Source organism: Quercus lobata, chromosome 5, assembly GCF_001633185.2.
Source record: "Quercus lobata isolate SW786 chromosome 5, ValleyOak3.0 Primary Assembly, whole genome shotgun sequence".
Taxonomy (NCBI): domain Eukaryota; kingdom Viridiplantae; phylum Streptophyta; class Magnoliopsida; order Fagales; family Fagaceae; genus Quercus; species Quercus lobata.
The window spans coordinates 50,886,472-50,908,938 of NC_044908.1; the positions used below are offsets into that span (position 1 = coordinate 50,886,472).

The 22,467-nt window shown below is 33.7% G+C and overlaps 1 protein-coding gene across 1 annotated transcript; it reads left to right on the plus strand.

The window, feature by feature from the left end:
* Positions 1-1,902: 1,902 nt before the first annotated feature.
* On the plus strand, positions 1,903-19,067 carry LOC115990048 (probable leucine-rich repeat receptor-like serine/threonine-protein kinase At3g14840). Its single transcript, XM_031113911.1, has 23 exons — positions 1,903-2,162; positions 2,246-2,435; positions 10,028-10,099; positions 10,183-10,251; positions 10,328-10,399; positions 10,498-10,569; positions 10,700-10,771; positions 10,891-10,962; positions 11,057-11,128; positions 11,257-11,328; positions 11,419-11,490; positions 12,224-12,292; positions 12,792-12,851; positions 13,348-13,416; positions 13,518-13,553; positions 13,658-13,698; positions 13,937-14,313; positions 14,380-14,575; positions 14,911-15,039; positions 15,758-15,876; positions 16,025-16,235; positions 16,338-16,581; positions 18,423-19,067. The coding sequence occupies exons 1-23, from the start codon at positions 2,042-2,044 to the stop codon at positions 18,451-18,453; spliced, it is 2,538 nt and encodes an 845-aa protein (XP_030969771.1). The 5' UTR covers positions 1,903-2,041; the 3' UTR covers positions 18,454-19,067.
* The last annotated feature ends 3,400 nt before the right edge of the window (positions 19,068-22,467 follow it).

Here is a 22,467-nt window from a genome sequence, read left to right on the forward strand (position 1 = left end):
AGTAAATTTACATTTATTTTAAAAAGTATAGGTTGATGGTCTGACTCATAGTTAGTATTATAAGAGGCAAAATATATATACATGATACAAGATATGGATATCTTTCATTTAATTGAAGATTTTAAATGGAAATGAAAAAAAAGAAGAAGATTTATATGTGAATTACAAACGTAAACAATTAAAAGAACTATCTATGTTAAGTTATTTATTTTATTTATTTATATTCCATTTTTCTTTTGAGAAACATTTATATTCTAACTTAGTAGCTTGTTTATATAATCTCAATATAATTTGATAAGATATAATCAAACATTTAGTAATAAAGTATTTCTTTAAGAATTTTGTAGTTCAACTAGTTGGCATCTCTTAATATTTAAAAAAATATATACATTCAGGAGTTTAAATCCTCACTCTCCAACCATTGAGTTATCAAAATAATAATAATATCTCTAAAATGTACTTATGTGTAATATATGATATAATATGCGTATTTTAGTATTTTACTAACTTTTTTCAACCTTTTGATTCCACTGAAAGTTATACGAAGAAAATGACAAGCGAAAAATTATAGCATTTTCAAAGTATTGGTCCTATTGGAATTTTAAATTTGCATTGAGACTTACATTTTGGGAGCAGAGCGTGCAAAATCAAGTAGTGGATCTTCAAAAAATGAAAATTTGAATGGTTGGAAGCAACTTACAATCTATCGATATGCAAGAACAAAATGATATTGGCGACTTTGCCTATCTATTCTATTATGCCTGGCTTGTGGGGGAGGGGGGTTTATTTAGAGAAGTGACATGTTTACAATATTTTTACAACAAATCCTAGGTAGTAAGATGTTATTAGTTCTAATTTGAATCCACCACATAAATTATTATTTTTGTCCACTAATAACAACTTATCACTTAAGATTTGTTGTAAAATTGTTGTGGAAATATTTTGCCCATAACATTTTTAATTTATTTATCAACTTTATAACCTCAAATTTGTCTTAACAATTATTTTCAAGAATTTTTTTTGAAATTTAATACTAAAAATAAAAATAAATATAGAAGAGTCAGGTTTGATACTTTAGTAATGAAAAATTTCGAAATTTGATTGTGAGAAACTATTCTCCAATTTTTTTTGTCAAAAGAACATTAATTTTCAAACAATTTTGTTAGTTAGCACGTTTTCAAAATAATTTAGGAAACTAACATCTCGAGTGTAACAGACTCGATTTTGGGAGTGCTAAGTCAAGTTCATTGAACTCGATTTCAGGATCATGGCATAAAAATCGAGTTTGTAGAACTCAATTTCATTTAAATTGAAATCGAGCCTTATAGACTCGATTTCTCATCCATGCCTTTTTCTGTTACACTCCATTACAGACTCGTATCTCACCCACAACTAGAAACCCATGAAGTCAAACCCAAACCACGAAGATAGAAAAAACAAACCAAAGAGATCAAACGTAGGTGGCAACAACGAAGGCTCTAGGAGGTGGTGGTGATTGAACCCAGGTGGCGGCGACGGAGTTTGTTGATGTTTCTCTCTGGATCTTTGGGTGGGTTTCTTGATTCTTGTTGTTGATGTTTCTCTCTCTGGGTCTTTGGGTTTTTTGATTCTTGAAAAAGACGGAGAGAGTTGTTGCCTCGTTAGAGTGAGCGAGAGACAGAGAAAGATAGGCAAAGGGAAGAAATGATGAAGTGATCTGAGTGAGGGAGAAATGGATTGTGTTGCTAACGGAAAAAGGCATGACTGAGAAATCGAGTCTATAAGGCTCGATTTCAATTTAAATGAAACTGAGTTCAATGAACTCGATTTTTGCACTCCAAAATCAAGTTTGTTGTACTCGAGATGTTAGTTTCCTAAATAGTTTTGAATCTGTACTAACTAATAAAATTGTTTGAAAATTGATGCTATTTTGAAAAAAAATTCAACTATTCTCTATCCCTCATTTGTGTTTGTTTCTAAAAGAAAATGAAAGAAGTGTCGTTAATGTGACTGGTTTAGAAAACTGGGCTGGCTATACCAATAGGCCCAATTAAAAAGCCCAATGCAGAATACATATCATATACCAAGTCCAAAGCGCCAGATTATCCCAAAAAAAAAAAAAAAAAATTTGTGGCGCTTGAGCGGTATAAGGACGGCGGTGATCGGCTGCGAACGACAGCACCGTGAACCCCCTCAATTACAATTGCACTATTTTTGTTTGACTAAAATTTTAGAGATTCTACACTGCTAGTTTAACTCTATGCAGTTAGAGCCCTTGGTGAAATTGCTGATCAATTGGGAAAGAGAGGCTGGAATTTCAAAGTGGACCCGTGCACTAGTAATGACCAAAGCTGGACAACAGCACAAGTCAATTCAAATCAGCCGTTCTACTACAACAATACTCTCATCTGCGATTGCAACCTTACTAACGATGGTGTATGCCACGTTGTTCAAATGTACGTACTACTACTTTTTATTTATTTATTTTTGCTAAATAGAAAAAAAATGGCACCTGAAGTAATGGGTACCTCATGTACTACCGAGCTTTGGTAAGACTATCATCATGGATACTATACATTTGTTGCACGTGGTGTTACTTTTTTTTTTTTGTTACCACCAAACAAATCATATCCAGGTGAGCCTTGTAAAGCATACTGTCGCCATGTCTGCCAATCCCTGAACTTCTTGGAGCACCAGTTGAGGAGCAACTTGGACGTGAATATGTTTAAACATCTTTTGTAATGTTGCAATATCTTCCATGATCGGGACATTCTCCAAGCTAGTCAAGCAATGTGTCTGAATTAGCTTTACTCCATGATTTGATTGTAGAAAAAGGATTACCTCCCTGAAACCTTGTTTCCACGCCTCATACAAAGCTTCTCGAATTGTGGATAGTAAGTTGGTTTCATCATTGTTGGAATGCCAGGAATAACAACCTTTACGAACGGACTGGCCTAAACGATTTTTGATCACAAAGGCACCTCCATTCCAAATAGCTTTGCGCGAACGCTTTTTTATATCTACTATAATTATTGCTTGCCAATTCTGAGTTCTGCATGTAGACTGGTTTCCAGTAGTTTCAGTAGGTGTTGAACCAATTTGGAGGTAATCATCTAATTCTATTTTCCATTCTGTCATGAAGTAACTGGTGCTTGAAATGGCTTGTTGGATGTCAACAGCTTTATTCTCAAATAGAACCATATTTCGATAAGTCCAAATCACCCAAAGAGTGGCACTAATATCTGTAAGAACATTATCCTCCTGTTCATTACCTGCCTTATATTTTTCAAGAATGCTTATCAACCATTGCCGGATAGAGGGGATAGTATCAGAACGAATGTTCCGTGGCGAGCCAAACCATAAAGCTCTTGCGAAGGGGCATTTGAGGAAAAGATGGTCCAATGTTTCGTCCTCTTGTTCACACATTACACAATTGGTGCTAACAATAATTTGTCTTCTGTTGAGCTCCAATCTAGTGGGTAGCCCATTATGTAATAATTTCCATAAGAACAGACATATTTTATACGGTATTTTTAGTTTCCAAAGGTGTTTCCAGCCATGTTTATTCATACCATAATTAATTGTCCCATCTTGTCCCTTAGTAATCAGTTTGTATCCTTCATTTACTTTGTAGGTCCCCTTCTGTGATTGCAACCATAAAATTTTATCCAGAGCTCCAAACTTTGAGTGTGGAGTGTTTAAAATCTCCCGTGCAACTCTCGTTTCATATATATTCGCAATGATTTCAGCCCTCCAAGTGCCTGTTTCAGTATCCATAAGATCTCTAACTGTGCCTCGGTCCAGTCCATATTCCAGCAATGATGTTTCATTCCGAGGTCTATACCATAGTGGATCCCGTAATTTGATGCCATCCCCCATACCTACTTGCCATTTTGCTCCTATCAGTAGTGTTTCTTTTGTCCTCCATATTCCTTTCCATATTTGGGACGCAGTGGTTGGACATCGTTCCATATCCCAAAGGTTTTGAGCTGTTGGAAAGTACTTCCCTTTAAGAGTAGTAGCTAGTAGTGATTGTGGATTCTGGGTTATTCTCCAGTATTGCTTGGCTAAGAGTGCTTGATTAAATTGTTCTCTCTTCCTAATACCGACACCTCCTAGTTCCTTAGGTAGGCAGATTGTATCCCAAGCTATGGTATGTAACTTCCTCACTTCTGCATTGTTTCCCCACCAAAAGTCTCTAATGATTCTGTCAATTCTATTGCAGGTATCTTTTGATAATCTATGGATCGACATAGAATAGATTGGCATGGCTTGCATAACTGATTTAATAAGAGTTAGCTTCCCTGCAGGTGATAAGAGCTTACCTTTCCAAGTTTGGAGTCTACTTTGTAGCCGATCAATGATTTGGTTGCCAATTTCTCTTTTAGTTGTTCCCGGGTCTACTGGGACTCCTAGATATTTTCCAATCTTCTCTGCAATATTTACTTTGAACTTTCTAACTAAGTCTTCTTTTATAACATCATCACAGTTAGGACTGACCACCATGACTGATTTGGTGGCATTTATTTTTTGGCCTGACATTTCACAAAAGCTTTGTATGGTTTGGCTGAGCTTGTCTGTATTCTGCGTGGCAATTTTGAAAAAGATGATAATGTCATCCGCAAACAGGAGATGTGAGATAGGAAGCCCTCCTTTGTTTATTGCCACTCCCTTTAGCATACCAGTATCTTCTAATTTCTGCAACATACATGACAGAATATTTGTGCAAATAATAAATAGGTATGGTGATAGTGGGTCACCTTGCCTTATACCACAGTTGGGTTTGAATTTTTCTGTGGGAGATCCATTGACTAAAACACTGTATGTTACTGTGGTAACACATTGCATTACCAACTGAATCCAGTGCTGGCTGAAACCCAACTTCTGGAGTGTGGCTTCAAGAAAATTCCAATTTAGTCTATCATAGGCTTTGCTCAAATCCAACTTTAGTGCAGCGAAACGAACCCTGCCCTTTTTTTTCCTCTTAATTGTGTGGAGTAACTCATGAGTCAAGATGATATTATCAGTGATCAATCTACCCTTGATAAATGCATTTTGGTGAGGAGTGATAAGCTCATCAATAACTAGTTTCAGTCTATTTGCTAAAACTTTGGCAGCAATTTTGTAGGCCACATTACATAAGCTGATTGGTCTGTTACTAAGCTTACTCTTATTGATCGATTGATTTATCTGTTAATTTAAAATCCAAACTAAGGAAAGAGTGCGCAATGCATTTACACTTGAAGCACTGCTACAGGCATTAGTTTTTTTGGCGAAAAACACATTTTGGTCCCTACATTTTCAGTCGATTTCCGTTTTAGTCCCTAAGTTTTTTTTTTACCGCTTTTAGTCCCTCTCCTGAAAAACGTTTCCATTTTAGTCCCTGCCGTTACATCAGAAACGGATATTGCAGACGTGGCAAACGGCAAAGTTAAATAATAATAAACTAATGTCCACGTGGCCTAAATTAATAATAAAAAATATTTTTTAATGCCACATCAGTATCTAAATTAAAAAAATTAATTTATTAATTTTAACTAAATAAAAAAATTAAAAACAGAATTAAAAACTAAAAATCTTATGAATTGAGATCTAAGTGTGCCTTGAACAAGAACAACAAGAACACAAACTCAGATCTAAGAACACATACCCAGAAATTATTTAATAAAAAAAAAAAAAAAAACTAACCAAAGCCAAAAATTCCGATCACAAAGCTAACCCACAACCACCAAAATAAAACCCACAACAACCCAGGCCAAGAAAATCAACCCACAAGCCGTGTCACAAAGCAAAAGGGCTCCACATTTGTCAGCAATAGAACGGAACCTAGCATAATCCCAGTCCCTTGGATATGCACTCCCACCACAAATGATCAACCTTGGCCTGAAATCCAAGGCCTTCTCCTCTAACTTATCATAATCGATATACCCAGTTGTGGAATTCACCTTATAAGGCAAACTCTCGAAGTAAATGGAGGTAGCAGAGATCTTCTTCCCACCAGAGGTGTAATACCCATGTGTCAAATGACCCCCAGATGGAAGATCCAAACCCATGATACGATCATGTGGTTGAAGCACAGCGGTGTAGGCAGCGAAGTTAGCTGGTGAACCTGAATATGGCTGCACATTGACACCCCATTGGGTTGGGTCGAGACGGTAGGTTTGGAGGGCTCGAGATCGGCAGAGATTCTCGATCTCCTCGATGAATTCGTTACCTCCGTAGTATCGGTTACCGGGCATGCCTTCTGAGTATTTGTTGGTCAGGGCACTGCCTAAGGCTTCAATAACAGCGAAGGAGGTGAAGTTCTCGGAAGCGATGAGCTCGATGCCACGGCATTGACGACGCTTCTCCTTTCCTTGGCCTGGGTTTTTTTTTTTTTTTTAATAATTTCTGGGAATGTGTTCTTGGATCTGGGTTTGTTTTCTTGTTTTTCTTGTTCAAGGCACACTTAGATCTCAATTTATAAGATTTTTAGTTTTTAATTCTGTTTTTAATTTTTTTATTTAGTTAAAATTAATAAATTAATTTTTTTAATTTAGATGCTGATGTGGCATTAAAAAATATTTTTTATTATTAATTTAGGCCACGTGGACATTAGTTTATTATTATTTGATTTTGCCGTTTGCCACGTCTGCAATATCCGTTTCTGATGTAACGGCAGGGACTAAAATGGAAGCGTTTTTTAGGAGGACTAAAATAGGTAAAAAAAAAACTTAGGGACTAAAACGGAAATCGGCTGAAAATGTAGGGACCAAAATGTGTTTTTCGCCTTTTTAAAAAAAAAAAAAAAACAATTTTCCTAACTAAAGTTCAGCTTTTTAATCCTTAAAGCAATAGGGGACAAGAAAGATGACCAAATGGGGGTCAAGGCTTGATTATTATGTACTTACTAGTCGCAGACCCGCGCGTTGCGCGTGATTATTTTTTAAGGTGGTCTCATTATTATTATTATTTTGTAATTTGAACTAATTTAATGAAAATTAATGCATTTCATAATCATATTTATCACAAAATATTTTTTTATTATTGTAGAATTGTTATATTTAAAATTTGAAACCTTAATTCTACCATAGTCGGTTGACTAATTTTTACACCTCTAAGTCAATTAAACACGTTTTCCATGCTACATGTAAATCTTCTTTTCCATAAGGGTTGAAATAATGTGGGTAATTTTTTTTTTTTTCTATGGAAGTTAAAAAAAATTAAAATTCACCTTGTCTTGATGTTTTTAAAAAATTAAATTTGGCGATTCTCTTTCAATAATTGTGAAAATTCCAAGCAATAATTCAGAAGGTAATTCATGCTTTGATTGTGAAGTTGTATGATTGATTTGGATTGTAATTTGTAAGTTGAATATGGCGGTGTATATCCAAAATGGCCTAACTCTATAGTTTAGGATATTGAATATAGTTTTGTGTGTGATTTATAGAGTAGCGACTGTTTTAGTAATTAAAAATTGGTTTTTCATTGTCTTTTAAGTTAATAGAAACCTTACATATACTTCTTTTTTCCAAAAAAAACCTTTACATATTTTTTAAATATGAATCTTTACATATACCTTAATAAGTAAACTCTATACATTTCATTTTCTTAGATGCATAAAAAGAGACATTTATTTCATAATAATAGTGGCTAATTAGTTTTTTCATGATCTCATTTATAACGTTTTCTACTATTATCATATTTTACTGGTTGGTGATTTTCATAATAGAGGCATTAAATGAGAGTTAAATTCTTAGAACCTTTCATTAGATTTTAAAAGTCATGGTGTGTGAAGAATATAAGCATTTAAGGTTTTTTTTTTATTATTATTATTTATAAATAATGTTAAATAAAATGTCAAAAAAAAGGATTTTGAAAATTTTCATCTTTATTTCTTATATATTTCTATTATTACTGAAGAACGTCTTCCTTTTAGTTTTGATAATAAATATGATTTTCTAGATTAGAGTTCGCTTATTTTCAAGTTTAAATTTTGTATGATTGTAATTAATTGTTCATTATATGATTTAATTAAGTGAATTTAATGATTTATTTATTTGCATTGTAAAGTTTTCAATAACATTCGTAAGGCTATCTTTAATTAATTTTTTACTCATTTAGCCGTCAGCCTCTTTGTTTTCCAATTAACGGTTACTAATTAATTTATTTAACTGACGTTTGATTTCTTTTACTAATTCCTTTCTCTCTCTCTTCGTTAACATCCTATTGTTTCCCAAATTTGATGATAATTCTAATGTAATAAATATGTATATTGTAACGTTTATTTTTATTTTTATTTTATTCCATTTTGCTGCCATGAAATTAGTATATCCATAACTATTAGTTTATTTTATGATATGTTTGGTTTGATATTATTATAATTATTATAAATTTAGTGTTTCTAAAATAGCATGTGTTTTGTATTCTCTTTTTCTGTTGATGCATTGTGACGTTTTATGGGAATACTTTATAAGAAAAATTTTTATTATTATTTTTTTTAATTGGGTGTTTCTAAATTGATATTTGTTTTGTATTTCATTTTTCCATTGATGTATTGTAACATTTCATGGGAAGACTTTATAAGAACAATTTTTATTTATTGAATTTAAAAAAATATATTATATGTTTAATTAAAAAAAAAAAGAGAGACAAAATGTAAATAATTATGATATGGAGGATGTTACTAAATTTAAATGTTGAATAAAATAAGATGAGAAGAAAAATAGTAAAAATGAAATGTATAGCAATAAACACCATATTATTTTAGTTATGCTATGTAATAAAATAAAATTATATTTTTTGTATACTATCTTTATAATGCAATAATATAACATTTAACAACCAATGAGAATAAAAATGATAACAACATAAAACACAATACTAAATCGTATCAAGCTAGATTACCAATCAATTCCAACTTTAGCAAACCGACTGACTCCTAGGAGTCCAAAATTGATTTCTGCGATGCATTTGATGGAGCTTTCAATATTGCATCAGTATGTTTTGATGGTCAACTTGTTAGATTAAAATAAAAAATATATATATACCAAAAACTAAAGAAAATATATGTGTGTGTATATATATATATATATATATATTTATATATATATATATATATATAGAGAGAGAGAGAGAGAGAGAGAGAGAGAGAGAGAGAGAGAGAGAGAGAGAGAGAGAGAGGCTTTTGTGTGTGGAAAAATAGAAATTATGCATGGAATAAGAGAGGGAATGACAATTTTATAGTATGAGGATAAGAATAAGAAGAGTAAAAAATAAATGAAGATAAAAAGATAGAATAATAGTAATATTGAGAGTAGTGGGGATATGAAAAGTTAAAATGGAATGAGAAAGGTTGAAGAAAGTTAAGGTAGAAAGTAGTGGGGATATGAAAAGTTAAAATAGAATTGAAAATTTAATAATAAATAAGAATAGTTAAAAATAAGATAAATTAAATATGATATTTTGATTGTAATATAATAGAGTTTTTAATTCACTTTAAATGTTAAAAAAATTATATAAAAAATTGGAAAAGAATTGATAATGCATTGACTGCTGACATGGCTCAATGTGAGCGTAGCAAAATTAAATGCTACGCTTCAGCTTTTAGTAATATATAGATGTGACACATTACTCGACATTGTGGTTGTCTCTAATACCAAATAATACAAACTAATGGGTAGAATTTATTTCTGAAAACCGGTACTAGGATCATAACACTCCTACATTGTTGTAACTTCAAAAAAGATGTATGTATGTAACCTCATGCCAAGATACAGGTTCTGGTTATAGTATGCATTGGCATTGTGAAGGTGCTCAAGAGAGCTAGACATTTGTGGTATTCTAATCTATGCACTTTCACCTTGCTCCAAGTTCGTTCAAATGTGAATCAAATGTTTCACATTTGGTTGGATTCTAATTTACTTTTGAGCTAGCAAATGTTTTCTTTAGGCACAAATACTTGAAATTGAATCGTGTTCTAGTGGATTTAAGTTTGAAGGTTAGTGTTGCAGGTCTGAAAATTCAGATTGTATTTAATTTTTCTCCTGTAAAAATCCTTGTTATACAGATTTCTTAGAGCGCAGGGTCTTGCTGGTTTTCTTCCACCAGCTCTTGCAAAACTACACCACCTGAAGATTATGTAAGGAGAGTAACTATTATTTGTTTTACTTCGTACCTGAAAATTGGATTAAGTTTCTTTGAACAATTTCCTCTTGATTGTAGTGATCTCAATGCTAACTACCTCAGTGGTAATATACCACAAGAATGGGCTTCTATGCAGTTGGAATATCTGTAAGTGACTTCGGAGTTCAAGTCCAAATCAGCCAATAAGTGCTCATTCTTACTGATTTAAATGAATTCACTGCAGGTCCATCTCCACGAACAACTTATCAGGACCAATTCCAACCTACTTGGGAAACATTACCACTCTTAAAATAATGTATGCTCTTTTCGTATCTTTCTTTCTCTCAATCATTTAGACAGTAAAATTATGTCATTTTCATTTGCTCTAGCTATAATATTTAAGATTATATTCAGGAGCATAGAGAGCAATCAGTTTTCTGGAATTGTCCCCCCTGAGCTTGGAAATTTGGTTAACTTGGAGTACCTGTTAGTGTTTCTTTCTTTTCTTTTATTTAATTTTTCAAATCACATTTGATTGGTCATCTCTGAATTCTCACTGATTTTCTTAATCACTTAACAATTGAAATGGTCTGAAGTTTCCTTTTGGTGACTGCAGCATTCTTAGTGCTAACAATCTCACAGGAGAGTTGCCAGACACTCTCACTAATCTAAACAAATTAACAGAATTGTAAGTTGGTGGTATTGATTCCATAGGTGTTCTAACAGTAATTTTGGTATTTTCATTGAAAGGTAATCTTTGGGGTTTGTATTTTGTTCAATCTTGTTTCCATTTTGGGCCATGTGCAGTAGAATTAGTAGTAACAACTTCACTGGAAGGATACCTGACATTTTTCAAACTTGGAAACAACTTCAGAAATTGTACGGGCTTTTCTTCTACATTGTTTTCTAAATCTCTTTTTTAAGTAAAGGTTTCAAGTGTGATCTCAATTTGTTTGAGCTATTTTGTTAACAGAGAGATCCAAGCTAGTGGTCTTGAGGGGCCCATTCCTCCTAGCATTTCTGCCTTGAGTAATTTAAATGAGTTGTGAGTTCTGCCTTCTAAGTTAACAGTTCTTGAGTTGCTTAACCTCTAAGATACATTCATGTGATTTTAAATTTATAGTATTTATATCTAAAGTGCCTGACAGTTATTGATGATGCAACTCTATTCAGACGAATTAGTGATTTATTTGGAGAAGGTTCAAAATTTCCGTCCTTGCATGGCATGACAAACATGAGCAGATTGTATGTCATTATTTTGTTGTAGACGGTATAAATTAGAATAATACACTGTTCAGATCAGTTTTCCTTACATGAATTCTGTATAAATTTCAGGTTGTTGAGGAGCTGTAATATCTATGGACCAATCCCTCCTAATATTTCAGATTTGAAACAACTTCAGATTTTGTACTTCTCCTGTCCTTTATCTTTTTCCCTTTTTATTTTTCAGCTTTTACTGAAAAATGTGTGAAGTGCATAGTGCAGATCCTTATAATTGGATAGAACCCTTATTATAGCATGATATTAAGTTGAGTTGAAAAAAAATGAAAGATTAGGGTGAAGAGAAAACAAAGAGGAAAAAAAAAAAAAAAAAGAAATATATATATATATATATATATATAGAGAGAGAGAGAGAGAGAGAGAGAATGGAAAGGATTAGGGTTTAATCAATCAGTCCGTAGAATTAATCAGGGGCTGACAATCAAACTCTGTGGTCATCGAAGTTTGGTGACTATGCCTGCGCCTGTCAGTGTTGATGTCATCAAACGGATGCTGAAGTCAGAACACCTCTATCATTTGATGATCTATAAATGATGCATCAGCTACCATAAGATACCTATGAATGATGCCCACTTTGGTCACTTGTCTGTTTGTGTGGCATGTTCTTCACTAGATAAAGAAAAGTAATGGAAAAAATTCTAATTAAAGTTGTTAATAAAACCTGTTACAAGATGCATCTACAATGTTTAATGAACATTTTTGGAATATCACTAATTGGTTGTTAAAATACTTTTTCTTTTTTCAAAATTATTTTTATTCATGCTTTTTTTTACTTGTGCACATTTGGTGTTCAGCAGAACAATCATTTGTAAGCCTTCTTCTCTGCTATGATGACATCTACATTGTTACCTTCTTGCAGAGATCTCAGCTTCAACAAATTGGAGGGTAATGTTCCAGATTTAGGTGGTCTACAAAGGTTGGATTACACGTAAGCTTCACAACCAAACCCTTAATTAGGTTCAATTATAGAGCAAATTCAAACTAACAATTAATAAAGAGCTAAAAACATTAACAGATTACAGATGCGTAACACAGCTTGGCTTTTGGCTGATGTCCATGGGTTAATGTGCAAGGTCGCTACAAATTATTAGCATTTATCTCTATCACAACTCCTAATCACCAAATAAACCTAAAACTAGAATCCTCTCCATCCGCTATATCCTTTTATGTAAACCTAAAAGGACCCTTATATAACCAGGACGTTACAACAGAAGGTAGAGTATTATGTAATAGTTAGTTCTGGCTGCTTCCTGCTATAGTAGTGGATAGCTTGACTTTTTGGTAGTCTAGGCTGTTAAGCCTATTGTGTTCACATTGTACAATTCTTCCTGCTATAAACTCTTATTTTGATTCATCCAAATATATATATATATATATCTTTATGCTCTAGGTGCTTAACTAATGATATTGTCTTGTTTACTATATAGGTTTTTGACAAGCAACTTGCTCACTGGGAATATTCCAGAGTGGACCAAGAATAGTACCAGGTATGGGTTTTCCTCCTTAGTTCTTCATGAATTTTGCATAGTGTGGAGAACAAAGTTTTTAAAATTGTTTTAACATGATGTTATATACATTACTCTGGACGCTGGTTTTGAGCTGGCCAGAGAAGCATAGAGGAAAGAGCTTGAATTGACGCTGGATTAAATTTGACAAACCAGTTGTGTTGATTTAGGAATAATGCAATATGGAAGATAGCTTAGCATGCTGATTCAGACTGCATGTTTCATGCATTCAATCATACCACTAGCGAAGAAAGACTTGAACGATGGCATTGAATGACAATAAATTAATTAAATTCTAAAAAGGCCATGTTTTCAATGTTGTTGTTTCCAGAACGTTGAAATGATTTCTTTTTTTAACAATTCTCTGTCCATAATAAATTGTTTCTAGTATAAAAAAATTGATCATAATGCTCTTGAAAATTACCTTTTTACTTGTTCAAATTTATGTTGAGCTTTAATAATTATGTTTTACTTACAGCAATATAGACATTTCTTACAATAATTTTTCAAAGAGTTCTGCTCCTGCATCACTTTGCCGAGATGGACTGTAAGTATCTGCCTTCTTGAGCATAATACACTTGCCATCTTTATAACCTTTCCAATTTTCCAAAACTAAGTGTTTTTTTTTTTTTTTTTCTAATGCATCAGAAATTTGTTCAAAAGCTCTTCTGGTAGAGACAACTTGTAAGCTTCAAACTTATGAAATTTTAAGGAAAAAGATTTTTTTTTTCCCCTTTATAACTTTGATTTTGGATAACTGACACAATTTATCTACTACACAAATTAAGAGAACTTCTTGAGTGCTTGGATGAATCTCCATGTTCACAAGGTAATTATTATATATATATATATTCAAATCAAATTATGAGGTATATGCTCCAGTTATCTTGTTAGGGCCTCCTCTTTTGGTACTTTATTTCTAAAATGAAAAAAAGAACTTGGTTAGATAATTCATCTTGCACAAGACAGCTACAAAAATGAATTCACAAGATGATGGAAATTTTATTTTTGTTCTATTGTGTTTTCCTGTATTTGATTGTCATTAATGTGGTGCTGCTTCACTGTAGATTTGTATTCATTGCATATAAATTGTGGTGGGAAAGAAACCACCATTGGACGCATAAAATATGAAGGGGATGAAGACTCAGCTGGTCCGGCGAAATATTTTCATGTGAAACCTAATTGGGGATTCAGTAACACTGGTCTTTTTTGGGATATTACCAATACCCCAAATGACTATTTAGCAAATAATGCATCCATACTTGCAATGGAAAATTCCCAACTATACACAAGTGCACGACTATCTCCTCTTTCAATCACATATTATGCCCGCTGCCTGGCGAATGGAAATTATATCGTAAAACTTCACTTCGCAGAGATAGTATTCAGAAACAATATATCTTCTTACAGTCTTGGGAGGCGGATATTTGATGTGTATATCCAGGTAATCTGTCACATTTATTTTTCTCTATAGGTTATAGTAGAGGATTTGATTGATAATTTGCTGCAGGAAAAACTGGCATTGAAAGATTTTAATATTGAAAATGAAGCACAAGGGCTTGATAAAGCAGTCATTAAGAATTTTACAGCTGTTGTTACAAATCAAGTTCTGATGATTCGGTTTCATTGGGCTGGGAAAGGGACAACAGCTGCCCCAAAGAGAGGGATCTGTGGTCCGCTTGTGTCAGCCATCTCTGTGGAATCTGGTAAATGTATCGGGGTTTGATAATCTTATTGTTGTCCAGCTTCTTTCATGCTTGGATTTGATTGACATACAATGTAATCATAACAATTTGGTGGAAGCAGAGCCACATAATTATCTACAGTTAAAATTTGAAAAGAAAGACTAAAAACAAGCTTATAGTGCATTTAGACGGAAGACATCCAAACATTTTATCATCTTCTTTTTACCACCATTCTCCACTAGTTTGTCTTTGAGCCATATATTGCAATCTTGCCTTTTATTTTCTGTATTGTGCTACATATATTTCAGAATGCAGAATTTTAATCACTGTTCTTAGCTATGTTTCTTTTTCTGTAGATCGTAGTCCCCCTATTGATGGCAAGATTGTGGTTGGAGCTGTAGTTTCGGTGCTACTCCTCATTTTTATGATTTTAGGCATTCTTTGGTGGAAGGGCTGTATGGGAGGGAGGATATCAAGGGAAAAAGGTAGTCAATTGTGAAATCTTGATATATAAATTATAAAGGACAGTATTCATTTTCTCCAACTATGGTGGGAAGTTGGAACAATGTGAAGAAAAATTTTCCAAGGGCTCATAAATTGTTGCAGTTCAATATTTAATTTTCTTTTTCTATTTACTTCCATAGATGAATCAGCATTCCAAATTACACCATGCAAAGCAACTGAATGACTGCTGGATTATGAGCATATGACTTATCTTGGGATGATGCATGATGATTGGAGTGATTTAGTTCTAATAATGGTGATAATTGAGCTTATGTAACCATGCAAAAAACTCATATTGTTGCTATTTTGTAAAATCTGCATAAAATGGATGACTTATGCTAACTGTAGTTAAGTGAATGTCTAATTATCTGCAAAATATCTTGGCTATTTATTTATTTTTTCACTCCTAATAAACTTTTTGTGCAAAAGTATGAAAAGAAACAAAAGACAAGATGTTGTGACAACTTGGGTTTGAGTTCCATTTCATATATTTGAACACCCTCTCTCTCTCTCTCTCTCTCTCTCTCTCTTAAAGCTTCTATGTGATCAACTGCATGGTGCCTTCTAAAGGCTTTTGCTTGTCTTCTCATTCTTTAAGAAGATACCTAACTACTCAAGAGGCATGCATCTATTTGGTTAAAAATTTGTCTTGTTATATTGTAAGATGTAGCCTGACGTCTACCCTGATGCCTTTGACAGAGTTAAGAGGATTAGATTTGCAAACTGGTTTTTTTACATATAAACAAATAAAAGCTGCCACTAATAACTTCAATGCTGCAAATAAGATCGGGGAAGGTGGTTTTGGATCAGTTTACAAGGTATCTAACAGCTATTTATCTATTATAGAATGTGTGTGTGTGTGTGTTTCATCTTTTGCCTTTTATTTTTCTCCTGATCCTTGAGATTTGTAGACATATATTATGAAATATATACCTGAAAATATATATTTCTCAATTCCTAATGCAGGGTATACTATTAGATGGTACTACAATTGCAGTTAAGCAACTTTCTTCAAAATCAAAGCAAGGAAGTCGTGAATTTGTGACTGAAATAGGCATGGTATCTGGTTTACAACATCCAAATCTTGTTAGATTGTTTGGATGTTGTATTGAAAGAGAACAATTATTGTTGGTGTATGAGTATATGGAAAACAATAGCCTTGCACATGCCTTGTTTGGTAAGCTAATGTTTTATACCTACAATGCATTTTATGTTCATAATAGAAGAATGAGGAGAAAATGCTTTTGATGAATTTTATTGATTGGGTTCTGAACATCAGTTTTAGGTCCTACAGGTGGCCGATTAAAATTGGACTGGCCTGCAAGGCATAAAATATGTGCTGGCATAGCAAGAGGTCTGGCTTTCTTACATGAGGAATCTACATTGAAAATTGTTCATAGAGACATCAAATCTACGAATATATTACTTGATGGTGACCTTAACCCTAAGATCTCTGACTTTGGTTTGGCCAAGCTTTATGAAGAGGAGAATACCCACATCAGCACTAGAATTGCTGGAACCATGTGAGATGCCTTCCTTTCTTTTGCTCTCTATTTACTGTCTTTTGAGTTTTTTTTCCTATTCTTTTCTGTTTCATCATCTCTGTGTAGATCTTAACTATGAGTTCATGTGAATAGATATTGATCTTATGGTCTCTAGTGCTGTGTTGTTGCATAGAATATGGTAGTAATTATTTCAATGAAGTCTTTGCACATAGACAAGTTTGTAAAGTACTATGAGATAAGTATTGGCCAAAGTACATTTGACACTTTAATTTGTATGTATTTGGTATCTACATGTGATACATAACCATGCTCATAGAAACTCTTTGCAGCATGGTTTCACATTGATCAAATAGGGTTCATGTTTTTTTATCTATAATACAAAGTGACACCCTTTAATTTATAGTGTTGAATATTTTTTTTACCACATTACTCATGCAATATAAATTCATGTCAAGTTTCTTGTAGAAGGAAAAACCATTTTACAACATTCCTTTTTTTTTTTTTTTTTTTTTTACATGCTGGCCCAGTTACAACATTCCTTGAGTAAGCTCAAATCTTAACAAAGTACGTTTTTCTTTTGGGGAATCTTCCCAATTATCAAAGAACAACTTGTATCAACATAATAAATGACTGGGAAAAGTCTTGATTTTTTTTTTTTTAATTTAAAAATTAGACTATTTATTATATACTCTTTTCTGGAAATCATTTTCCAAAATGGGGAGTAAGGCTCCCTATCAACCATCTCTCTCAAACCTCACAAAAGTGGGAACCTTGTGCACAAGATACAACCTTTCTATTGCATACACAGATATAAGATCTTTTCTATTTGCTCAATTGCATGGCTCCTGGTCCATGTAACTCAAGCACTTTGATCTAATTTACAAAGTTTAGAAAATAAAATTTTTCTATTTTAATTTACTTGTTATTGTTGCTTTCACTGTCTTGTCATAATTTGTAGTACGATGAAGTTAAACTCAATTATGGTGGCTTTGTTAATTGCACGATTGCATGCATAACCATAAATTGGATAAATTGGTGCTTGGAAACTTGACAGATTTTGCACTTGTTGATTTAGAAGTTCATAGGATCATATTAGTGAACCAATTATCAAAGCTTAACTTAACATATGTTTTGCAGAGGCTATATGGCACCAGAATATGCATTATGGGGGTTTTTAACCTATAAAGCAGATGTTTACAGTTTTGGAGTTGTTGCATTGGAAATTATTTCTGGGAAGAACAATATGAAATATAGACCTAACGAGAATTGTTTGTGTCTTCTAGATTGGGTATGTTACATCCTTCTCATGTTCTTTTGAAACTTGTGGCTAAAGCACATTATAGAACCTAGGTAAAGTTTGCTTCTTTTGGAACTTCTCCATTTGACTAGGTCAACCTACTTTATGTCACCCTAGGCTCAAGCCTCATGAAAACATATTTCAGTTGAAAATTGTTTGACTATGGGAGGCAAGAGTTTGGCCAAAAAAGTAGTATATTTTTGCTTGCATGTTCAATGTTCAAGTTGCATAACTAGTATGTCTTCATTGAAATTAAAGTGATATGCGGATGATATCTTAATGTCTTGTTAAAATGATTTTCATCATTGGAAAAGAATTGAATTTGGTAAATATGTGAAAAGGATGAAACTATAGAAAATGTTGTTAACGAATTGCTTTATCAATATTTCAAAATTTTTTTTAAAGCTATTCTGTTATTATTATTATTATTTTTTCATCATTTAAATTGGTAGCCTACTGTGGGGCATTAAATTTTTTTTTCTTCTTTTTGGTTCTCATTCACTTCCAAAACTCTTATTTTTTTCACTTCAGGCCATGGTCTTACAACAAAAAGGGAATTTGGGCCATGGTCTTACAACAAAAAGGGAATTTGATGGAGTTGGTGGATCCAGAATTGGGGTCTGAGTTCAGTAAAGAAGAGGCAATTATAATGATTAAAGTAGCTTTATTATGCATTAATCCATCAGCGGCACTTAGGCCCACCATGACTGCCGTAGTGAGCATGCTTGAAGACGAACAGTTGTTCAAGAATTGACCATGGAAGCAAGTATTTATGCTAATGATGTGAGGTTTGAATCCTTTAGAGGCCAATGTCAGACCCTACGAGTAAGCTCAAGTGAAAGTCAGAACCTCCTTCAGTCATCAAATGCAATATGTATTGGCTCTTCTTCTACATCTGCCCATGATCTCTATTCGATTAATCTCGACTCTCAGTAATATGAGGAGAATGCTACTTATCTCTAGCTATGGTTAATGATAAAATTTAAAAGAACGAGCAGTGTGATTTTAATTTCATCATGACAACTCTGCATGGGATTTGGTTGAATATGAGATATGGCTATGCCAAGGGCGCATTATGTTATTTAGAAGCCCATAGACGGTGTAGTCTACAGCTGTTCATGAAAAAAAAAAATGTCTAGAGCTTCTAAAATGTCTCCCTATTTTGTTACTTCCTTCCCTTTAATGAGTTACTAGATTTATGTTTCAAGTATCTCCTGATTTTGTGTAGTAAAGAAATGGATAATGTGTCTGGGTCATATTGTTCAGATACGTGATATCTTTCATAGTTTCATTTCCTTGGATCATAAGAATGAGAATAGCCAGTTGGGCCTTGGGAAATTGTTGATCTGCCTACTTGGAATTAAAACCAAATAAAAAACTGAAAATGAACCCAATTTGTGATTACAAATATTCATTTTGTATCTGTTACATTTCTTAGGTTCTTCCATTAACACTTACTTAAGGTGATATACAAATCTTATCACCAAAAATTTAAGAAGAGAGTCTGCAATATCATGAAAAATTGCAGTGTAGATAGATATGCATAAAGTGGCTTATGAATTTTGTCAAGCAATAACATGCACTCTTTTCTTCCTAAATCATTCTTGCTGTAAGTGTTGTGGATGGTTTAATTTAATTCACAACATTGTTAGTTTTGAATTTTTCTTCTCTTGGGAACAAATACTGAAGATTTATGTAAATATCTCAAAAAACTTCAAAACTGTGAATTGATACCTCAACTTGATAATTTCATACTATCACTTTTTTTTTTTTTAGTGTATCATCATTTTGTCAAGATGACCTAGTGTTAGTTAATTATTCTTTTCTAACTGTTAAGTTTTGCTATAGAATTACTATTCAAGACTACATATTCTTAATATAATGTAATTCTCTATACGAAATTAATAATTTTTTTGTTAATACTTAAGTATTAACCCGTCAAAATTAATATTGGTTTGATTAGTAATAAATAAATGTATTTAATTAATATTTAAATATAACAGACTCTACTAAAATTTATCAATTTAAACCTCAGACTTTATTGAGCTGGCCTTGTTTATAGACTCCCCATCACATTAGAAAAGGAATATATCATTCATTTTCATTACATTTCAGTTTTGTTATGGACTCCAAAACCGTGTACAAAAGTCTATCAATAGGCCCATAAATATAATGGTGAGCCCATAATCCCATTAACCAACCATTTTAAATAACTAGTTCGATTACCACTAGGCCCAATACAAAAGCCCAATTGAAAAGTGCTTCGTGTAATAGGTTCACAATTGTAAAAGAAAGACTAGACTTTCAATATGGACCCATGCAGTAGCAATGACCTAAAGTTGGGCAACGCCAAAATATCAGTTTTGACCGAAGCCCCTCTACAACAATTCTCTCGTCTGGATCCCGTCTACAAATTGCTCTCATATCATGGCTAGAATTCAAGACCCATTAGGAATAAGTTGAATTTATTTTCTTTTATAGCTTTTGGATTTTAATGCTCTTAAGTCTTACCACGCCAACCTCCCACAAATATAATTATAAACCGATCCAATTCACTAATTTAAAAAAAGTTTATAAATAAAAAAGAAAAAAGAAAAAGAAAGAGGGAATCAAGAGCAAACAATCAAAACTACAAAACCATAAAGAAAAGAATGAAAGACACGTGTAGAGGGAGAAGGAAAGAGGTTCAGTAGAAAATCTACAGATTTGATAAGGTTAGGGCTGACCCAAGGCCCCAATCACTAAAAAGTTTTTACCCCCAAGGGAAAAAGGCCTTGTCCTCTATAGTAAAATGCCCAAAATTTTATAAAATTATATATATATAAAATAGTTGTTTACTTTTAATTTTTTTTTTTTTTGGGAGAAAATGTAAGCGTAGTTTTATTAAAACATTAAGAAAAATCGGATTGGAAAACAACATCCAAATCCCTAGGTAGATCTTCTACTTAAACATTAGTGTCTGCAGATGAAACTGCTCTCCTAGCTAAACCATGAGCTAATTTATTCCAGTCCTGACGAATGTGTTGAAAACTACATCACCTCAAAACACCCCCTAAACTCTTAGTCTCATTGATTATGTGACCATACAAAGTATTGCAGCCCCCCAAAGCATTTAAGGCTTGCTTAACCCGAAGACAATCACCCTCTAAAATAACATAAAAAAAGGCTTAAGTCTCTAGTGAACTCCACAACTATTCTTGCTGCCAGAGCTTCTGCCATCTCCACCGTTCGGGGTAAACCAATCTTCTGGCTCAAGGTTGCTATAACTTGACCTGAGTGATCTCGATAAACAACACCAAGGCTTGTACAGTTCAACTCTTCAAACATTGTGGCATCGAAGTTAGCTTTGTAAGTACCAGCAGGCGGAGGAGACCAATGAGCTTTAGGGCAACGAACAGACCCCTGCTGCTCTTAATCATTGGCATCCCAGAATTCACTCACCATCACCTTTGCTCTGCCCTCAATCTCATGGAGTTGCCATGAAGGTTGACGCACTCTCACCCGATTTTGCCTTTGCCATAAGCACCAAGAGATTGTAGCAAACAAAGCAACCTTGAAGCTTGACCCCTCCTTGAATAAAGTCTCTAGAAGTTCAACAAAAGACCTGCACTCTTTTTGGACCAAAAATTGGAACTCGGAGTCTAACAACCAAACTGCCCAAGCTTGATCACAAAGCCACAAAGAATGCAATGTCGACTTCGCGTGATCCCTACACCCCTTACAGACATTGTCCACTAATAAATGCCGAGCCTTCAAATTCACTTTTGTAGGAAGCAAGTCTTTCACTGCATGCTAGATAAAATGCCGGATTTTATTAGGAACCTTCATCTTCCAAATCTTCTTCCAAATAGCATGATCATGAGCCAACAAGGATGAGCTAGGCACAAGGCAATCCTCGACAACAGCAAGCATGTGGTAGGCACTTCAAACACTATATCCATCATCCACTGTTAGAGGCCAAATCAACACATCCTCCTCCCCACCGGCACATACGTGGATTTGTCTCACTATCTCGGCTTCCCAAGGCATAAAACAAAGTGCTAATTTACCTGGATCCTAGATTTTTGTGTTAGGGAGAAATAATTCACAAACCTGAACCACATAGGTATTAGCTCTAGGGGAAATAATCTTACCATGTGTAAGGTCAGGCAACCACCTATGCCTCCAAATATCAATCAATTCCCCATTCCCAACTCTCCAAATTGCCCCTTTATTAATGACATCATGAGCTTGCAAAATACTTCTCCATGCATAGGAACATTTTGGGTGAATAGGAGCATCAAGAACACAACCATTTGGAAAAGATTTCGCACTAAACACTTTAAAAAGAAGTGTATTCTTTTGATGAATAAGACGCCACACCTGTTTTGCTAACATAGAATTATTAAACTTCTGAAGATCCCAAAAACCCATTCCTCCAATTGATTTTGCGGAGTAGAGGGAGCTCCACTTGACCCATTGGATTTTCTTCGAGTCACCACTACCCCACCAAAACTTACGAATCCTTACTTCAATATCTTTGCACAAACCAATCGGAATCTTGAAGACACCCATAGAGTAAGAAGGTATAGATTGGACCATCGCCTTGATCATCACATCCTTACCAA